General features: G+C 30.9%; 1 protein-coding gene across 1 annotated transcript; it reads right to left on the bottom strand.

Moving 5' to 3' along the window:
* Positions 1-11,050: 11,050 nt before the first annotated feature.
* Positions 11,051-16,849, bottom strand: LOC120068946 (NADPH-dependent pterin aldehyde reductase-like). Its single transcript, XM_039020585.2, has 6 exons — positions 16,502-16,849; positions 16,348-16,417; positions 14,864-15,057; positions 13,722-13,894; positions 12,785-12,863; positions 11,051-11,373 (listed from the first exon to the last, which is right to left on the bottom strand). Exons 1-6 carry the CDS (start codon positions 16,721-16,723, stop codon positions 11,359-11,361), a joined length of 753 nt encoding a protein of 250 aa, XP_038876513.1. The 5' UTR covers positions 16,724-16,849; the 3' UTR covers positions 11,051-11,358.
* Between the last annotated feature and the right edge of the window lie 4,470 nt (positions 16,850-21,319).

The raw sequence follows: 21,319 nt of genomic DNA, 5'->3' as shown, positions 1-21,319 counted from the left end.
TAAATTTCTTAAGTATGATAGTTGTGAAAAAAGATAATTTGATTAAATTACTCAAAGAAAAGGAATTTAGTGCTTTGCAAGAACTTGATAAGGCTAAAGAATCTATTAAAAAGTTGACAATAGGTGCTCAAAGATTAGACAAGATAATTGAAGTAGGCAAGCCTTTTGGTGATAAAAGAGGTTTAGGCTATATTGATGAATGTTCTACTCCTTCGAGTTCTAAAACTATCTTTATTAAAGCATCTCATAATATGCCTAAGCATGATTTTAATTGTGTGATAAAGGCATTCATTACCTATAAAGGTAGTATAGGTAATGAATCTTCTATTTTAATTGAAAATGTACTTTTGTTGATGGTTTGAAGCATGATTTACTTAGTATTAGTCAATTGTGTGATAAAGGCTTTAGAGTTGTGTTTGATAAAAAGAATCACATCATTGAAAATGCTAGTGATAGAAAAGTTATATTTGGAAATAGAGATGAAAATGTTTATACTATTGATTTGAATGATTGTTCTGTTAATGATAAATGTTTATCGGCTTTGCATAATGATTCTTGGTTATGGCATAGAAGACTAGGACATGTTAGCTGCACTTAATTTCAAATATTTCCAAGAATTCTTTGGTTAGAGGTCTTCTCAAATTTAAATTTAAAAAAGACAAAGTTTGTGATGCTTGTCAAATGGGTAAGCAAACTAAGTCCTCTTTCAAATCTAAAAATGTGATCTCTACAACTAGACCCCTTCAACTATTACACATGGACTTATTTGGCCTTTCTAGAATTGCTAGTTTTGGAGGGAACTATTATGCCTTTATGATAGTTGATGATTTTTCAAGATTTACTTGGGTTTTGATGCTAAAACATAAGGATGATGCTTTGAAAAGTTTTTCTAGTTTTGCGAAAAGAGTTCAAAATGAAAAAGGTTTTTTGATTTCTAAAATTAGGAGTGATCATGGAGGAGAATTTGATAGAAATGCTTTTGAAACTTTTTGTGAAGAAAATGGTTTTTCTCATAATTTCTCCGCTTCAAGAACTCCTCAACAAAACGATGTAGTTGAAAGGAAAAATCGTACTTCGCAAGAATTTGCTAGATCAATGTTGCATGAGTATGGTTTACCTACATACTTTTGGGCGGAAGCCGTTAACACCGCTTATTATGTTTTAAATAGAGTTTTAATTAGACCTTCTTTGGATAAAACTCCTTATGAACTTTGGCATAACAAAATTTCAAATATTGGATATTTCAAAGTTTATGGTTGCAAATGTTTTATTTTGAATAACAAAGAAAAACTTGGAAAATTTGATTCTAAGATGGATGTTGGTATTTTCCTTGGCTATTCCTCTGCTAGTAAAGCTTATAGAGTTTTCAATAAAAGAACTTTAGTAATTGAGGAATCTATGCATGTAGTATTTAATGAATCTTGCAATGTTATTTCCAATGAGCCCATTTATAGTGATGTTTTAGAAGGAAATTTTGGAGATTTACTTGTTAGTGACAAAGGCAAGGAAATTGTTTCAAGTAAGCAAGAGGTGAGCTTAATCGAAAAGAATGAAGTTGGTTCTTCATCCATGCCTAAAGAGTGGAGGTATGCTTCTTCCCATCCCAAAAAATTAATTCTTGGTGATCCCGAACAAGTTGTGAAAACTCGTTCCTCTCTTAATATGTTTAATAATCTTGCTTTTATTTCTCAAATTGAACCAAAAAGTTTTAAAGATGCCGAAAATGATGAATTTTGGATTTTAGCTATGCAAGAAGAATTAAATCAATTTGAAAGGAATAAAGTTTGAGAGTTAGTCCCTAGGGCCTCTCATGCTTCTATAATTGGAACTAAATGGGTCTTTAGAAATAAAATGGATGAAAATGGAAATATCATTAGAAATAAAGCTCGACTTGTAGCTCAATGCTATTGTCATGAGGAAGGAATAGATTATGAAGAACTTTTGTACCCGTTGCTAGATTAGAAGCTATTAGAATGTTGCTTGCTTTTGCTTCTTATAAGAATTTCATTTTGTATCAAATGGATGTGAAAAGTGCATTTTTAAATGGTTATATCATGAAGGAAGTTTATGTAGAACAACCTCCGGGGTTTGAAAGTTTTGATTTTCCTAATCATGTCTATAAGTTGAAAAAGGCTCTTTATAGCTTAAAACAAGCTCCAAGAGCTTGGTATGATAGACTTAGTAATTTCTTGCTTGAGAATGGATTTAAAATGGGTAAAATTGATACTACTCTTTTTATTAAGACTAAAGAAAATGATATGTATTTAGTACAAATATATGTGGATGATATTATTTTTTGTTCTACTAATCCATCTTTATGTGAAGAATTTTCTAAGTGTATGCATAGTGAACTTGAGATGAGTATGATGGGAGAACTTAGCTTCTTCCTTGGATTCCAAATCAAACAACTCAAGGATGGTATTTTCATAAGTCAAGAAAAATACATAAAGGATTTGCTCAAAAGGTTCAAATTCAATGAAGGTAAAATTGCAAAAACTCCTATGAGTACATCTACTAAGCTTGACGACAAGGATGAAAAAGGTAAGTGTGTGGATATAAAAACTTATAGAGGTATGATGGGATCTTTACTTTATTTAACCGCTAGTAGACCCGATATTATGTTTAGTGTATGTCTTTGTGCTAGATTTCAATCTTGTCCTAAGGAATCACATTTACATGCCATTAAAAGAATTTTTAAATATTTGCTTGGTACTATTGATTTAGGCTTATGGTATCCTATAAATGTTGAATTTAATTTGGTAGGATATTCCGATGCGGATTTTGCGAGTAGTTTACTTGACCGTAAGAGTACTAGTAGGACTTATCAATTTCTTGGTAGTTCCTTAGTTTCTTGGTTTAGTAAAAAGCAAAATTCGGTTGCCTTATCTACTACCGAAGCGGAATATATTGCAGTTGCTAGTTGTTGTGCTCAAATTCTTTGGATGAAACAAACTCTTTGTGATTTTGGATTAAAGTTTGATAATGTGCCTATATTTTGTGATAATACTAGTGTTATTAATTTGACTAAAAATCCTATACATCAATCTAGGACCAAGCATATTGATATTAGGCATCACTTTATTAAAGAGCATGTGCAAAATGATAATACTACTCTTGAATTTGTAAGCTCTAATAATCAATTAGTGGATATTTTTACCAAGCCTTTGAATGAAGAAAACTTTTGCAAAAATAGGCTTGAGCTCGGTATTATTCGTTATGATGCCTCTTGATTTTATAATTTTACTTGTTAAATCCTTTAGAAGGCATTTTGATAGGGGGAGATATGGAAAGCATGTGTTAATATTCTTAGGGGGGGTTGTGCTAAATTTATGTTCATGTTTTTAAGGGAAACATTTATGTAGTTCTAAATTTTTCTTAATTATTCTTTTTCATGATTCCAAAGGGGGAGAAGTTTAAGAAAAATATGCTATAAATTTATTATGATTTTGATTGTATTAATTAGGGGGAGAATTTATTTTTTTTTTAATGAATTTCAAGAATGATCTTTATGGTGATATGTTGAATTTTATTATGTGCTACATATGGTTTACATGTATTTCAAGCTATTTTTCTTGAATGGTTTGTCATCATAAAAAAGGGGAGATTGTTGGCTTTGTGGCCCTTAATCTCAAATTAATTAATTTTAATTAATTAATTAATCAATGTTTTGATGATAACAAACTCAATTTTTAATTACTGAAAATGTTAGTGTTTTAATATGTACATAACGTAGAGCTCGGAACAACGATTCCAACACCTCTTGAATCACTCAAATCGGAGCTAAAACGAAGACAATATGACCGAAACAAGTCTATAGAGAAAATACCGTGATGGATGACGTGGCATAACCAGACTATTTGCATATAGACATGTGGCAGCATATTGGTTGAATAGTGGATCATTAAGAGATTAACATATGATGGACTTCTGATTTTTGGATTGATTTAAAAAAATGAAATTTAAAAGAAATTTAAAAGAAAAATAAATTTAATATTATTTTATGTTTGTGTCTAACGGCTAGTTTTTTACACATTATATGTTTTTTTTTTGGATTGACTTTAAAAAGAAAATGAATTAAAAGGAAAATAAATTTAATATTATTTTATGTGTGTCTAACACCTAGTTTTTGACACATGGTATGTTTTTTATTTTTTGGATTAATTTTAAAAAGAAAAGGAATTTCAAAAGAAAAGAAATTTAATATTATATTTTGTTTGTATCCAACGACTAGTTTAGTTTTAAATCTCCACCATTGATTTTTCTTTTCCAAAATCCAATGGTCCAAATTAATTGTGGTTTCTAAAAAAAAATTTTCCTTTTCCATCTCTATATAAATCATCTTCCTCTCCAAATTTTACATTTCATAATCCTCCAAAACTCAAAAGTCTCCAATGTTGCTCTCTCTAAGCTCCCAATTTTTTCTTTTCATCTTATTCTTGAGAGAGTGTTATTGTATTGTGAGGATAAATTTGATGAGTGCTTAAACTTGTAAATCCACTCTAGTGAGAGTTGTATTGTGTTCTTCAAAAATTCCAACAATTGTAACGGTTTGATCCTAAATCGTGGAAATGATCGGGTTTGCTCTTGAACCCGTAAAAGGAGCGGTGGTGTAACGGTTGGACTCTAATCCGTGGAAAGAGTCGAAAAGATTTTATTCAAATTCCCAAGAGGCGTTTAGAGAGTGGAATAGGTCGAGTTTGACCGAACCACTATAAAAATTACGGTGTCTTCTTCTCCAACTCTTTCATTTTTATTTTTGCAGTTAATTTAAGCAATTTATTGTATGTTTTAGTTTGTTCTTATTTATTTGCTAAAATTTGATAGAATTAAATTATCACACTATTTGTTATCTTATTTGTTGCATAAATTGAATTTTTCTTATTATTTATAAAAAGTATATTAATTAGTTTAATTGAGTTAATTTAGAAAAAAAAAAGTTTAATTAAACCCTATTCACTCACCTCTAGGGTTGCCATATCGATCCAACACGACACTTAGCTAGACGATTAGCTAAACGATCACATAGCTTTAGCTAGACGATCATATAGCTTTTGATAGACGATTCGGCATCGATCTATACGATAGGCGTTATCTTCTCCCCTTGCTCAATCGTTTACACAATTGTCATCCTCCAGTTTCTACCTCTAACCAAGACCACACAGAGCCCACACTATGGATTCTCATACTGAGAATACTGAGGTAACCTTGTTGGTGGTGTCATACTCGACACAGTCGAGGTTCTATGGAGGCCGTTCATGGTGTTTGAGGTGTTCGTGACTCTGTGATCGTGTAGTGTAATGGTCGTGTTGTACGAGCGTTCAAGTGTTGCGGTTTGTTCAAACGTTCGTGATTAAGGAACTTGAAGATGAATCTTCAAAGGTTTGTTAATTCATTCCCTTGATCTGTAGAAAAACATGTTGTAATTTCTATTTTTCACATAGTTGTTTGTTTCCGTTTGTGACTGTAATTGTGTATGTTCATATATGAATGAAATTTAGAAAAATCCTTCCGCTGCTCATGGAAATCCTCATGTCTGATTTCCTTCACATAGGTGACATGACCTTAATCCTGAGTGTTTTGGGAAGTCCTACTTATGAGAACAGTCCTTTGATTAGTATGGGTGAGAGTGGCCAGCTTACCAACTCAACAAGCCTACCTTTTTGGGGATTTTTCTGATTGGGAAGCTGGGAACTCAGTTACACAAGACGGAATTCACTCCTTCCTCGAAGCAGGGGTAAGTAGATAAATTGCTCTCTTAAGGGCTGATTTCGTGTCTTGAACATAGTCGCCACATCCTCTCTTTGGAGAGAGGACTCAGTCATAGTAGGATTATGACTTATTGTTCATTAGACGAATCAATGGTACTTAAGGAGTTAGATGTAACTATAGGGCCAAAACGGTAAATTGACCCAGTTGTACTTATGAGCGAGAAGGATTATAGCACTGTTGATTGGTTAATATGGACACAAAAATATATTTGTAGTGAGAAGAGTGCAGCTGTCGGTCTTTAGTGGAGTGCCCGACAGTTAATGGATGATGAATCTCGTGACTAAAGAGTTTAGTCAGTTATTCACGTATGGTTAGAGCTTCAAGCTACAGGTCCATAAGGTCCCCTTGTTAGCTCAATGGGTTCAAGTTGAGAATCAGATTTTGGGGTTAGTTTGAAGTGTTCAAATTAACAAGAGAAAATTCAATTATATATGATATAATTGGTGTGATGTATGAGATGCATTATTTGGAGGAATTGATATAAATAGGATTTATATCAAGTACCATAAAATAGAAAAAGAACTATGGTTTGTATGTTTCATATGATGAAATATTAAAACTATAGATTATAAATTAATATGATAAGTTGGTTATCATATTTATTTATAATATATTAATTATATGATAATTAATTCTTTTCTCTAATAACCGATTAAGTGAGAGGTTATTGGTAGTTTTATGGTAACTGTGAGATAAGAGAAAAATTGTTTTCCTAAATTTAAAAGTTGCTTCATTCAAAAATTTCTCACGGAGGCAAGCTATGAAGTAAAATTGTTTTATTAAGCAATAGCATTGACAGAGACTACAAAATCAACTAAGCGATCGCTTACCTTTGACTATACGATAGTCAACTGATAGCAATGTCTTTGCGATAGGTTTGCATTTATTAAACGATCGAGCATATCGTCTATGCGATAAGCTGTGTTCTTATCTTCCACTTGCTTGATCGCATACATCTAGTCTCTTCCTCAAGCTAAAATCATTTTCCTTTTTCTTTTATATATAAACCGCTTTTCTTCTTCCTTTTCCAATCCCAAATCCAAATCATTTTTGGATTTAAAATCCCAAATTCTTATGGAAAAATAATTTAAACCAATTATCCCATTAAATCGATTTAGTTCAATTATATCCTCCAAAATATAAAAATAAGAACCAAAACTCCTAATTTTAATTCAATTTCCCAAATTAAATTAAAATTGAAGTAAATCTCAAATTCTCTTCAATTTAAAACTTCAATTCCAAAATTCCTTCACTGAGTAAAAAGTTTAAATTGAATTATCCTTGCACGATAATCCAATTTAATCTCAAATTTCAAAATAACCCTCAAATTTTACAAAATAACTGGATTTAAAATACATAAAAAGTTGGAATGTCATAGAAGATCCCATGATCTAGGTTCAATAGGCAAACTAGTTGGATAATTCATAGTTGACACACTAACAAACTTATAGTTTCTTCCCATTTCTATGGTATTCTAGAGTGTGTGATCTATTGGTGTTAAGGTTATATTGATATCTTGTTTTACAAGAGGAGTAGTGACAGGATGCTCTTAATCAATGTTACCTATATGAGAGTAAAGGTGGGATCGCTTCATGAGAACTTTTCAAATGACTTATGTTCTCTAAAGCTCTCATAAATTCAAGATTTTGTCCATGACCAAAATGAACACAAACGTATAGAACTCAAACAGACAAGATGAGTTGTGTGTGATATTTGTTGTCTCAATTCATCAATAGGAAGGATAGTTCCAGAGCTTAGTCTCACCATTTCTTCGGTAAATTCGATAAATATTCATTAAGGAAGGTTCAAGTCCAGAAGACACCTCTCCTAATGCAGAGCTTGTCTGTTTGCTTTCAACGGTTTTGTTTGGTTTTTTTCACTTTCTTTCATGTGGGGGATTGTTGGATATATATAGAGAAAGAAAGTGAAAGTATGGTGAATATTTGAAACATAAAAAATGGATTTAATTGTTTGAATTAAATTCATTGTTTAGAAACTTTCAAATTGAATTGAAACTTCAAATTGAAAATGAGTTTTCATGTACAAATTTAATATGTATGAAAGTTAAATTTGTACTTTTTTCAATTTGAATGAGTTATGTTTGATTTTTGTCAAGTAACAACTCAATTGAGTTAAATTTGACAAACGTTTCAATTTTTGTATTTATTTGATTTTATTTTGTATTTTGGAGATTTACTAAGTTGCTAGCATATAAATAGCAACTTGGTTCTTCATTTGTAGCATCCTATTCTAAATTGAAGAGTTCTCTCATTTCTTTCTTTTGTTCTTGAGTTGAGTTGAGAGTAAGTATCCAAGGTGTTTGTCAGATTCGAGTAGTTCGAGGTTACAGTTCCACGGGAGTTAGTCATTGTATCTTACTGAAACGATCGTTGTAGTCTGTTTGCAGCTCGTGCAGAGCGAATAATTGTCTTCAGAACAATGCTTACCAAAAGCATGCCTCGACTACGTTTTGAGTCTCCAAAGGTTTTGAAGTGCTTTCAAGTCTTTGGTTATTTTCATATCTAAGTCTTGTTACATCATCTGACTTTCGTTTGAGTTTGAATATTATACACTGAGTGTATTGTTTCTAGTAATTGAGGTATATCAGTTTGCTAGTGTTTTCAATTCTATATGTATCATTTTCCCCCAACAGGTGAGATTCAATCTCAGATCTGCAAACTGATTGCAAATCTGAGATTGGGGGTTTTTAAACCCATCATGCGACGGTCCACCCGTCAGCAGTTATGTCAAACTCCCGACGATTTCATTAATGTGCCGAGAGTTTGGTTCTATCTCCCGGCGCTTATTTGCTACCCGTCGGGAGTTGGCCAACTCCCAACGGGGACTATACGACATCAAGAGTTAGTGAATACTCCTAATGCTCACTTTATAGAGTCAGGAGAGATCCTCTCTCCCAACTATTAATCTCTCGACGATTGTTTTGGACATCGAGAGTATCTCTTTTTCTTGTAGTGTCAATTTTTGCAATATCCAACCACCACCCATTTGCAGGCAACAAAAAGGGTGTTACGATACTCCAAAGGTACCATCCATCATATCTTATTAATCCAACCTTCAAATTGATTAAGCTTGATAGATTATTGTGATGTCGATGGGGCTTATTGTTTTAGTGACAAAATCTATAGCTACATATTGTGACACCATTGTATCATAGACTTCTAGAAAGAAGCATGTTATAATTGCTAAGTCAATCTCTCACGTTAATTGCCTCAAAAATTAGTTGGCTTGAATCACTACTCAAAGAAATAAAAAATTCCCCTTCCCAATACATCCATAGTTTGATGTTATAACATGAGTGCTCTCTCTCTCGGTTGCTTCAAATAGAGTCTCACTCACGAGCCAAATATGCTGAATTTGACATACACTTTCTGCTAAATGAAGTATTAGCTAAACGATTTGATGTTGGTTATGTTCCCTCAAAGGATCCGTTGGTAGATTGTTGGACAAGTTTTTCCGGAGCTTTAAAATGAGTTCAAATACACTTTTGATCAATGAAGTTTGAGGCTCATATCTATTTAGTCCCTAAAATTTTAAAACAAACACTTTAATCCCTCATCTTCACTAAATGTTTTTAAATGATCTCTGATTTAACTTTAAGTTCACGGAATACTTAGTAGACTGTTATGTGCTCACTTGGACGTTAATTCTATTTGATGACATATTAATTGTATTAGATTAGTTTGAAAATCAATTAAAATTTAATTTAAAAATTAAAGAAAAGTTGGTTAAAATATTTTAGCACAACAAAGTTTAAATCAGCAGCAACTTAGATTCACCACAAAAATCAAAATCAGGTAGGCATAAATAAGAGTAGTTTCATAAAGTGTGTTTGTAATGCATTTTCAAGTGTTTAATTTAAAAAATAAGTCATTTTTTTGGGAGATAAATTAGAGTGTCCGACAACTACTTAAAGTAGCTTTTGGAGTGTGTTTTCAACTTTTATTAAAAGTGTTTAAATAAAAATGAGTTTTTTTAAAAACAATTTTTTCTCAAGTCAATCCAAAAGGATCCTTAATATATCACTTCGAATTTCTAGATGCACCTTAAGAAATGATTAGGCCTAATTTCTATGGAAGGCAATTGAACTCCCGAAGAGTTCGAATTTGAGAAGACGGCCATGGACAGATTGAGAACAATGTTTATGGTGATGGCTCGTTGGTTGACGGATTGTTCACCTTCTGAAAATCGTCTAACAATTAGGGCACATGTATTATTTTTAAGTTTTTAACAACATTTAGTAGAGAATCTTAAAACATAAATTTGAAAACAAGAGATTAAATGAAAACATAGTTATCTTTCATGTTTTCAAATATATGTTTGGTAGCAGAAATCATAAATTGGATTCTAATTTAAATAATGGTAAGTTAGTTGTAGTTACCCACTAAATATTAGAGGACAATAAGTTATTATTAATTTATTTACGAACATATTTTATGTTAAAAAATTGTATAATTATTGTTTTGTTATATTATATAATTTATAGGAAATTTTGAAATTTTTAGGTCTTATAGTTTATGATTAGAATTTACCCACTATTGTTTGATAAAAGGTTCCTAATAAATACTCCTTATGATAGGGACTATTAAGAGAATTGAACAAACCACCGAGATTATATATGGAGTTTTATCAAACAATAGAACCAAATTCTAAATTTTAAAATGACTAACTTTATCTAAATCATATGGACCAAACTTGGACTTTAACCTAATTTAATTTATATTATGTTACATAAGACATATTTTAATTTTTTTAAAAAAAGATTGGATTTATAATATGACATATTATATTTCTAAATATTTTTATCTTTATTTAATATAATTCTTCATTTTAAATTTTAAAATTTAAATTCTAAATACAAATAAAATATAAAAATGTTATTTTCAGAATTTGCACGATTTGGATCACACAATCCAAAAACAATTTTCAAAACAGAATTTGGGTAATCTGCCAAACATATATTCGCTAAATTCAGTGAATCTGAATACATAAAGCAAAATCCGGATTGCAAACAAAAAAGACTCTAAAAAATTCTAACTTTTCTTTATTTTTTAAATCAACTTTTAATTGATCTTCTAACTAATTCAATACAACTGACACGATAGGAAATAGAAGTAGTCCAAGCCAACATATAACCGTCTACTAAACGAATTCTGTTAACTTTTAAAGTTAAATCAAGAACCATTTAGAAGCATTTAACAAATATGAGGGATTAAAGTATCTGTTTTGAAACTTCATAAACCAAATAGACATGAGGCTCAAATTTTAGGAACCAAAAATGTCTTTTGTCCTTTATAATAGGATTATGCACATTAAAATTTCCAATTCAAAATCAAGATACACAAGAAAACATAAAATTTTGTAATCATAATTTTCACTATTTTAACTACAGAATCGGATAACAGTTTCCAAAAACACGTTTATCAAACATATGTTTTCTAAACTCAATTAATTGGAGAAGATGAAACATAACTCAAATTACCTATATCAAACATGCATTTGGTACATGTCAGTAAGATCTATGCTTAATTCTGCACATTCTCCCTTGATTTTCCTTGCCTTGGTTCCAATTTAGCCTGCCTGAACCTGATGAAATACTCCACCATCAACATTACTCACTTCCATTGAGCTTAATCTTTACTTCTAAATTATGCTCCACTCTACTTACTAAGTTTTGATTGAAATTATCATACTACAGTCTGTTTGGATTGACTTATAAAAAAGATATTTATAAAATATTTTTTAAAAATTTATTTTCATTTAAACATTTTTGATAAAAATAGTTTAAAATAAAAATATTCGTGTATTTGCCAATGTTTTCTCAAAAGTGTTTCTATATACAAGTTTGTTTGATTTGTGACATATTAAAAGTGTTTTTATTAATGTCAGATTATTATAAAGGACAACTATAAAATACTATAAACTAATAATTTAAAACAATGGTCATCATAATTGATTGTCTGTGGTGATTGTCATCGAAGTTAGTGGTGGTGGTTGTTGGAGATGGTCTCTGGACGGTAGTGGCTAGAAGTGGTCAAAGTAGTGGTGGCCGGCGGAGTTGGCTGGAGATGACCTCTCTAGCAGTGGTGGTTGGAGTTGGCCATTAACGGTGGTCGAAGGTGATTGTCGGAGTTGGTCAGTAGTGGTGGTGGCCCGAGTTGGTTGACGAAGGGTAGTAGTAGCCATGACAAACTAGTGGGGGTGAGGTAGATGACTTTTGAGGGAATTTTCATAATTTTAAGAATTATACAAAATAGGGAGAGGTTAATCATTAAATAATCAAAATTCATTTTTCTAAAATTTTATTTTTCTAAAAGTTGATTTAAGTGTTTATCTTAAATCAACTTATTTCATAATCATTTCTTTCAAAAGCTATTTTAAAGGGTTGTCAAATACTCCAATTTTTTCTAAAATAATATTTTTTTTTTTTCAAAATTAGACACTTAAAAAGTTAAATCAAACATATCCTAATTATAAGGATTAAATTTAAAATTAAATATTAATAATATATAGACCAAATTTATATATTTAAAAGTATAGAGACTAAAGTCATAAAGTAAAATAGTATTTAAATCGAAATTTTAATTACAATTTACTTATTAAAAACTCAATCATTAAACAAAAGTCTAATTTTTCACAAAATTGAGTTGGATAAATGCACAAGCAATTCAATAAATATTTCAAAACTAACAAATTTCAACAAAATCCAACCCTAGCTAGTGTCGATTTTCTTTGAAACCTTATTTGATTTTGCACTCGATATTTTTGTTATTTTCATTAAATGCATATGATAATATTTTCACTGACAATTTATCCGAATGAAAATCTAACACTCATTCAAGTGTAAGATTAACATTTCAACACATTTGAAGTTCAAAGTACATTTCAATGTTTTTTTTTTTTTTTAAAAAAAACAAGGTGCATTTTGATGAAATAAAAAGTTTAGTTTCTCATCTTTGAAATGGGTATATATTAAGGTACCAATTGTAATACGTACCTCATTAGAGTCGACACTAAGAGATGCTCCATTATCTGCAGATGTAAAATTAAGAATCATCCTGCTCGCCTTTACTGCCCTGATACATCATCATCAAATTACGGATTTAGTTGTCACGCAATCTTCCCTAATAATTTCTAACATCTTGTAACTATACATGTATACTTTTAAGGTTTAAAATAACATTTATTCTAAGTAATTTCGAAGCTAAAGGTAAAATTATAAAAGATGAGTATAGCATTGATGCTACGAGCCAAACAACCAAACCCAAAGCAAGACCGAAGCAAGATGAGTGAAGTGACATGGGTCAAATCGAAGCCCATGTCAAAAGGCTCGATTGGCCCATGTCGAGACTGACCCAATGAAAATGCCTGCAGGTGGGGGAGGACCATACAGGAGGTCCAGACCAAAGAAGGAGTTTTAGAAGGAGAAGGCTAGGTCAAGAAAAAAATTATAAATAGAGAAAGGAGACATCAAGGGAAGTAAGTCCATTCGCATCCTAAAGTTCTACACTTGTTACACGATTCTGTTAATTGAAATTAGAGATAACCAAATGGTAATTAATTTAATATAATATTTTAAAGTTTAAGGACCAAATCGAAACTAAACTTGAAATAGTAGCTAAGGTCTAAGGAACCTTTAATTAAATTTATTTGATATCTTTTAAAAGCCATGCAAACTCAATCAACATTTTATGGCTTAGTTTTTTTAAACACTAAGAAATTTTGTCATTGACGTGAATAGAGGTGTACATGGATTAGGTTGGGTTGATGCTAAATACCAAACAAATAAGAATATATATATATATAATTCGGATTGGGTTGGGTCAACCCAGATTGTTTTTAGCAAACTCCCAATCCAACCCAATAAAAATAGAAAAATCCAACCCAACCCAACCCAAGAACATCTCTAGAGGTGAAGGAAAATTAATAATTACCACTCCGGAGGATTTTGGTGGTTAGCAGCCAAATCACCAAAGCACGAGAGGAGCATATCGGTGTTTACAATGCCAGGATGAAGTGCAATAATGGCCATTCCATTTGGCAGCTCTTGTGCAATTGATTTAGTCAAACCCTCAATCGCCCACTTTGATGCACTATATGCTGAAAACTGGTGCCTCAAAAGTTAGAGCGTTTACATAATATACTCCCCTAGTTCGATAACAAATTTAAAACTTTTTATAATCGCATAAAATAATTTGATAATTCGAGCACTCACTCAAAACTTTTGTTAGAGATTTGTAAGAAAATTTAACTAACGTTAGCGCAACTAAGCTTAAAGTAGGACAATTTGAAACCAAAGATATAAATTTCTTGTATAGTGCTTGGAGCTTATCATTTTCTTGAATCTTTCCAATGTGAGACAACCATTCTTCTAATATTTTGGCTATATTAAAAGAGCGTAAGTTGTCCACATTGGAAATGATAAAGCAAGTGATGGACTCCAAGAACTATATAATGAGTCTATGATTTATGTTCAAGTGGTCCTAGTTAGAAATTCTTTAAGCTTAAGTGTGGTAACCCTAGTTAAATTCTCTTCTTGTATTTTATTATCACTAAGAGTGATACAAAAGCTTTGGTAAAGTAGAAAGCAATGCTAACTGTTCTATAAGTCTCTTGGAGTACCTACTACGTGATTTAAATGAGTATATAAACTTTCTAAAATTATGTTGAGGTGTGTAAATAAATACCTCGATAAAAAAGCTCTAGAATTATCCTAGCTTTTCTTTAGACTTTGAGGGAATTCTAGATGTCAATTCATTTAGACAGGGATAAATCTAATAGAAATGTGTAGAATAATTTAAGTCCTATCTATCTTGACCTTTACCTTTTCTTTTTGTATTAAGAAATATTGAATAATACTAATAACAACAGATCTTGTCTCCAACATTCTTTGCATTTTATGAGAAAGAGGAAAAGTTTTGAGAAAGTGCTTTTGCAATTGAGATCGGGTGAGAGTTTCGTTTGATTATAATAATTTTTTATGTACGTAGATTTCTTTTTTTTCGATAATAAAAGTGGGAGATTTTTTCCAACATTTCGTATTACTATCCAAAAGGAAACTACCAAACATACGTACCATAGGAGCACCAATTCTTCCCCACAATGAAGACATGTTCACAATAATTTTCTTCTCCCTTGCAATCATAAGAGGGATGAAATGGCGTAGTACATTTGTTGTTCCTTTGATATTTGTATCAATGACAGAATCAAATTCGTGTGGAGGAATCTCCCAAAACTTGGACTTCTCATTGACTATAGCAGCATTATTCACTACAAAAAAAAAAAATGAAATTCATACATACATAATGAAAATGTAAGAATGATAAGATTCGAAGTGGTTTTGAAATGACAACATTTGAACATAGGTTATATGTGATAAACATACTATGCACAATGTTATAAGATAGCTACTCTTTTCGTTGTCAATTGGTTTTAAGATGGAGTTCATGTTATCCTAATCTTCGTATCAGAGCCCATGAAGCCCAAACAAGCATTCAGTCTCAAAACAAAGACTGGAATCCCATCCAGAATAGTAAACCCAAGGATAAACACCATCTTGAAGAGATATTTTGAGGATCCACAATGATTATAAGATACATAGATCACTCCTCTTATTGTTAGTTTTGAGATGAAACTGATGTTATCTAAATCTAATACGGTATCAAAACTCATGAAGCCAAAATAGGCCTTCAATCTAAAAATAGAAATTAGAATACAATCTAAGAATGGTGAACCGAATGAAACACTATTTTGATGGGGCGTTTTGAGGATCCACAATGTTTATTAGATACATGGGCTATTCCTCTTATTGTCAATTGATTTTGAAATGAAACTCGTGCTATCTCAATCTAATATGATATTAGAGCCTATATGTAGGCCAAAACGGACATTTTGTTCAAAAACAAAAATTGGGATTTAATAATCCAAGAATAATGAACCCAAAGGGGCACCATCTTGAAGGGCATGTTGAGGACACATAATATTTATAAGATACATGAATTACTTCTTTCATTGTCAATTAGTTTTGAGATGAAACTCATATTATCTAAATCTAATATGGTATTAGAGCCTATATAGCTCAAACAGACACTCGATCTAAAAACAAAAATTGAAATCCCATCTAAAAATGATGAGCCAAAGAGGCAACATCTTAAGAAGACATGTTGAGAATTCACAAATTATGTAATTTAGGCCCTGTTGGTAACCATTTAGTTTTTTGTTTCTTGTTTTTTAAAATTAAGCCTATAGATACTAGTTTGGCTTCCAAATTTCTTCTTTTGTCATCGTGGTAAAAAAAACCAAGCCAAATTAAAAACTAAAAAAAAAAAAACTTTTAAAAACTTGTATTTGTTTTAGGAATTTGACTAAAAATTCAATAGTAGTACTTAAAAAATATGCAAATCATTGTAAAAAAAAATAGGTATGAAATAAGTTAGTTTTCAAAAATCAAAAACAAAAAAACGAAATGGTTACTCGACAGAACCGTAATTCTTCTTTCCATTATCTAATAGTTCTGAGATGAAACTACATGTTTGTCTAAAACAGAACACGTATAAGTACCAAGGATATCGGGAACAAGGTTTGTTTGAAGGACAGCTTGAAGTAGGCCTTCAACACCGCTATTGGAGGTCTACAAAAGCAAATGAATTGGTTGGAATGATATATATATATATATGTATATATAGTTGAATTTGAGTGAAAGAAAAGAACAAACCACATCGAGATTAAGAAGCAAGTGTCGTTGTTGGTTGTTTGTAGAGATGGAAGAGAGTTGTAATTGAAGGGAATGAAGGGCGTTGTGATTACGAGAGCACCCAATAATAGTGTGGCCATGTTTTCCCAATTCTAAGGCCAAAGCTCGTCCTAGGCCTTTGCTCACTCCGGTGATCAGAATTACAAGGCCGGACCCATCATCTTCCTTCCTACTTTCATTCATTTTCTTTTCTTAATTACCAACAATAAGAGATAGATGCCTGGTTTTGGTTGTGTATTAGTAGTTTGGGCGTTTTGTGGGTAATGTTATCACCACGTCCACACATAAACTATGCTCCCTACTTGCCTTATCCGTTTGGATCAAAAATTTATAATACTTAGATGCGTCTCCCGTAAATACCTATTTTGTATATTCCACCAAATTATCCGATCATAACTTGTCATGTGCCAAATTTTATAAGTAATGTTATCCCCACGTCCATAAATAAACTATGCTCCCTACTTCCCTTATCCAATTGGACCAGAAATTTATAACACAGTACTCTGTCTTTGGCTCAGTTTACCAAGCCTATATTTACTTAGATGCATCCTTGATAGTACCTATTTTGTATATCTTATCAAATTGTTCGATCATAACTTGTCATGTGGCAAATTTTGTTTGTATTTCTTTTCGAAATATTTTAATATTTTATTATGTGAGTGGTGAGAAGGGATGTACCTAAGTATTCTTTGTTTTTAGGTTTAATAATACTACTATGATTTTTGTCCTTTTAGTTCATTTGGTTCCTTTACTTTCAACTTTAGTTCATTTTAATTTTTGTAATTTTAAAATTTTTCATTTTGGTTTCCTTTCAAAAAGTGATCACTGGGTATGTTCACTTTCATTTTGACTTTATTTTTAAGGGATCAAATAGTCATCTTTCGAAAGCTCAATGGCTGAAATTAACATTTTGGCAGTATAGGGACTAAAATGAATAAAATTTAAAAGTATATAGGGACCAAAATGAACGTTTTAAAAGTATAACGAGAAAAAATGAACCAAAACCAAAAGTACAGGGATCAATGTAATATTTGAAGCTTGTCTTTATTGTTTACAATGTTTTGACAATAAAATACATTTTTAATCCCTAGATTTTGGGTCTAGTTTTGATCCATAACTTTCAAGATGTTACACTTTGATTTCAAGATTTATATTTCTAATATCGATCTTTAGTTAAATACTCACGTTCAATTATTGGCGTTAATGTCTATTAATTAATTTAAATAGTTATGAAATGAAAATTTAAATTTAATTCTAATAATGATGAAAAATAGTTAACCTCAATTAATTTTATTTTAATTTTTTAAAAAATAATTGATAGAAATTATCATACATACAAAATATGAGTATTTAATGAAAAATCGAGTTTAAAAGTGTAACTTTTGAAACAAAACTAAAATATCAAAGGTAAAGTTATAACATTTTGAAATCTAGAAACTATATTAAAACTAAACAAAAATTTTAAGGACTAAATGTGTAATACTTTGAATTCTATAGATTAAAAACGTATTTTCTCCGAGTTTTAATTATGTCTTCGATGCGTTAAACTTTCTGAATTTACCGAAAGAAAAATTTAATTTTGATTCTAAATTTGTTAGGGACAAAATTTTGGACCATTGAAAGTTTAAAAATATTTTTTAAAATATTTTTAAACTTTTTATTTCAAAAAATTGAATCATAAAAGACATTAAATAAAGGGCTGATTTCAAACTTACCAAAATGAATACAAATATTTATAAATATAGTAAAGTGTCACAGTCTAAATATGATAATAATGTATCAGTAATACACTGACATTTTGTTATATTTGAAAATATTTTATAACAGATATATTTAAAACAATTCTTTTAAAATAGATTATTTCAAAAAATATCGTCCCATAGTTGGTAATTGCAAAAAATGTGATGATTTTGTTTGGAATTGAGAATATGAAGGGTTTAGTTGAGCATTAAAGACTGAGTTGTTGAGAAATGTTGAAGGGATTGTGTGATGGATTGAAATGTTGCTGTGAAGAGCAGCCACAAACTATTAAATTAATTGGAATATCATTTAGTTTGCAGACTTTAGAAGACATGCGATTAAATTTTATTAAATTTTAATTTTTTACGATAGAATTTAAATTTCAAGAAATATATATATCATTTAGTTTGAATATTAAGCATTTGACATAAATTTATTAAGGATAGAAATAGTCACAAAAATTATATATATTTTGTTTTAGGTTAAATTACCAATATAAACAAAATAAATTGGATATAGATGAAAATTATTAGAATATAAATTTTTATGATGATTAAATATATTTTTCATTCAGTTGAAATTATAAATATATTTCAACTTAAATTTTGATTCTAAAAATAATAGAAGGGATAGAAATGGAAGAAGAAATATGGATAAAATTAAAATATGTAATTGAAAGAATAGCTATATAAACTAAAATTTACAAAGGGATAGCCTACCAAATTATTACCCACATGTTTTTTTTCTTTGAATTGATTGGCTTTTAGGTGGAAAAAAAATAAGAACGATGTAATGTTGAATTAGAGAATTTTAAAATAAAAAAGTAACATAGACATTAAAATTTTAAATTATTAAATTTGTATTAGTTAGATATGTACTTTGTTTCTTATTTAATGACAAGGGTTATGACTATTTAAAATGGAACAACTTTGTACTTTTCTTTAAAAAATTATTTATTTTTATTTTATGCAAATTTGTACTTAACTTCATAAAAGGATATTATGTGTCATCAATAAGTATTTAATAAATAGTTATATGTTTTAAAGTTTAAAAAATAAAATAAAAAATAATGGTTATGTGATAAAAAAATTCAACATTCATAAAATCTGACATATATTTATTAACCACTAGTTTTAGGTAGAAAAAATCTAAATAGTTTCTGTTCACACGAGATTTTCAAAGAAATGAGTTTCATGGAGTTGAACTTGAGTTGGTGTTGATGTTGGAGTTGATTTGATGCGATGTGGTTAGATCTCTAATAGTTGATCCTCTGATTCTCTCTCAGTTGGGTGAATATGCTTGACTTGGAGAAGGAAAGCACCGAACGTTCTTGAAGTAGAAGTCTTAGAAGCTTGGAGTAGAAGTCTTGGAAGAGTATTTGTGTCTTCAAAGGTCTTCTGCCTTATAGGAGTGCAGTTTTAGGAGTCTTGGAAGCTTGAAGTAGAAGTCTTGGAAGAGTATTTGTGTCTTCAAAGGTCTTCTGCCTTATAGGAGTGCAGCTTCAGGAGTCTTGGAAGCTTGAAGTAGAAGTCTTGGAAGAGTATTTGTGTCTTCAAAGGTCTTCTGCCTTATAGAAGTGCAGCTTCAGGAGTCTTGGAAGCTTGAAGTAGAAGTCTTGGAAGAGTATTTGTGTCTTCAAAGGTCTTCTGTCCTTATAGGAGTGCAGTTTTAGGAGTCTTGGAAGCTTGAAGTAGAAGTCTTGGAAGAGTATTTGTGTCTTCAAAGGTCTTCTGCCTTATAGGAGTGCAAGCTTCAGGAGTCTTGGAAGCTTGAAGTAGAAGTCTTGGAAGAGTATTTGTGTCTTCAAAGGTCTTCTACCTTATAGAAGTGCAGCTTCAGAGTCTTGGGAGTCCTCTCTTGTTAGTGAATTCTCTCTGGGTCTTCTGAGTGTAGAAAATGCTGCCCTTACAAATGAAGAGAACTTCTCTATTTATAGAGTTCTCAGTGGGCTTCGTGGGCTTGGTTGGTCCATGGGCCTGACCCTTGGGCCCAATTAGTTGGTTTTGGGCCTGATCTGAAATTTGGGTCCAATTCAACTTTTTTTGTAGTTTGGACTTTAAGCCCAAATAGTAATATCAAATTGGACCAATTTAATCTCATCTGATTCATCCGCGTGACGTCATCGAAACTTGTCTTCAATTCAATTCGGGACATGTGTCAACTTCTAATTGGACCCAAAGTCAATGATTTAGAAATTCGTCGTTAATTTAGCAAACGACGTGGTGACTTGTGATTGGTCCAAAATTTCTCATTCAACAAATGCCCCTTTTCGAGATTTATGCACGTATATGGGTGGATGAATCTAAAAAAAAAATGTAATTTGAGATCAAAGTATGATTTTTCGACTCTTTTAATTTGATGCATCATCATGATCAAAATATGAGAATTTAGCTCAAAATTTTGATTTGAAATCTTGTTCGTTTGACACACTTTCGCTAAGTAAACTTTAATTTGAACTAAAGTAGAATTTATGTTCCACTTTAATTGCAAATTTAATTTAATTCGAATTCGGAATAGAATTTGGGGTGAAATTGAATCTTGATCAATTTTGGTTTGAGATAAAAATTTGGGATATGCTCAATTTTACTTGGAAATGAGTATAGAAACTAAGGTTGATTTAAATTTGAGATAAAATTTGGAATATAGCCAAATTTTGACTTGGCATTTTATTCATAACTCAATACCAAGGTTAACCATTTGAATATTGATAAAATTTGGGATATGACCAAATTTTAATTTGGGACGGATTTGACATTTATCTCACCCGATTTGGCTGGCTTGAATTTAGAATAAAAATTTGGATTAGAAGCTTTAGACTGAAATTTGGAATAACAGTTGATTTTAATTCCAATTTGAATGGAATATGAATTTGAACTTAAATAGAAGAAATTTTGGAGAGCCAACGTATTGGAAGACAGCCTTACTAGCGAGATGGCCATTACCAGCGATACCAAGCCATAATCAGCGAGATCAGGCCATTACCAGTGATACCAAACCATTACCAACGAGATCAGGCCATTACCAGCGATATCAAGCCAT

Source organism: Benincasa hispida, unplaced genomic scaffold, assembly GCF_027475165.1.
Source record: "Benincasa hispida cultivar pf3 unplaced genomic scaffold, pf3_genome.v1.1 HicScf1225, whole genome shotgun sequence".
Lineage (NCBI taxonomy): Eukaryota > Viridiplantae > Streptophyta > Magnoliopsida > Cucurbitales > Cucurbitaceae > Benincasa > Benincasa hispida.
This window is presented reverse-complemented; position numbering and strand designations above follow the sequence as displayed.

What these genes read in the sequence shown, in the direction of transcription:
- LOC120068946 (XM_039020585.2), bottom strand. Translation starts at nt 16,723, where the DNA reads ATGAATGAAAGTAGGAAGGAAGATGATGGGTCCGGCCTTGTAATTCTG. An exon ending in TGCTTCTTAATCTCGATGTG is followed by an intron (nt 16,418 to 16,501) that starts GTTTGTTCTTTT and finishes TTGCTTTTGTAG; the next exon opens with ACCTCCAATAGCGGTGTTGA. An exon ending in CCTTGTTCCCGATATCCTTG is followed by an intron (nt 15,058 to 16,347) that starts GTACTTATACGT and finishes TTTTTTTTGTAG; the next exon opens with TGAATAATGCTGCTATAGTC.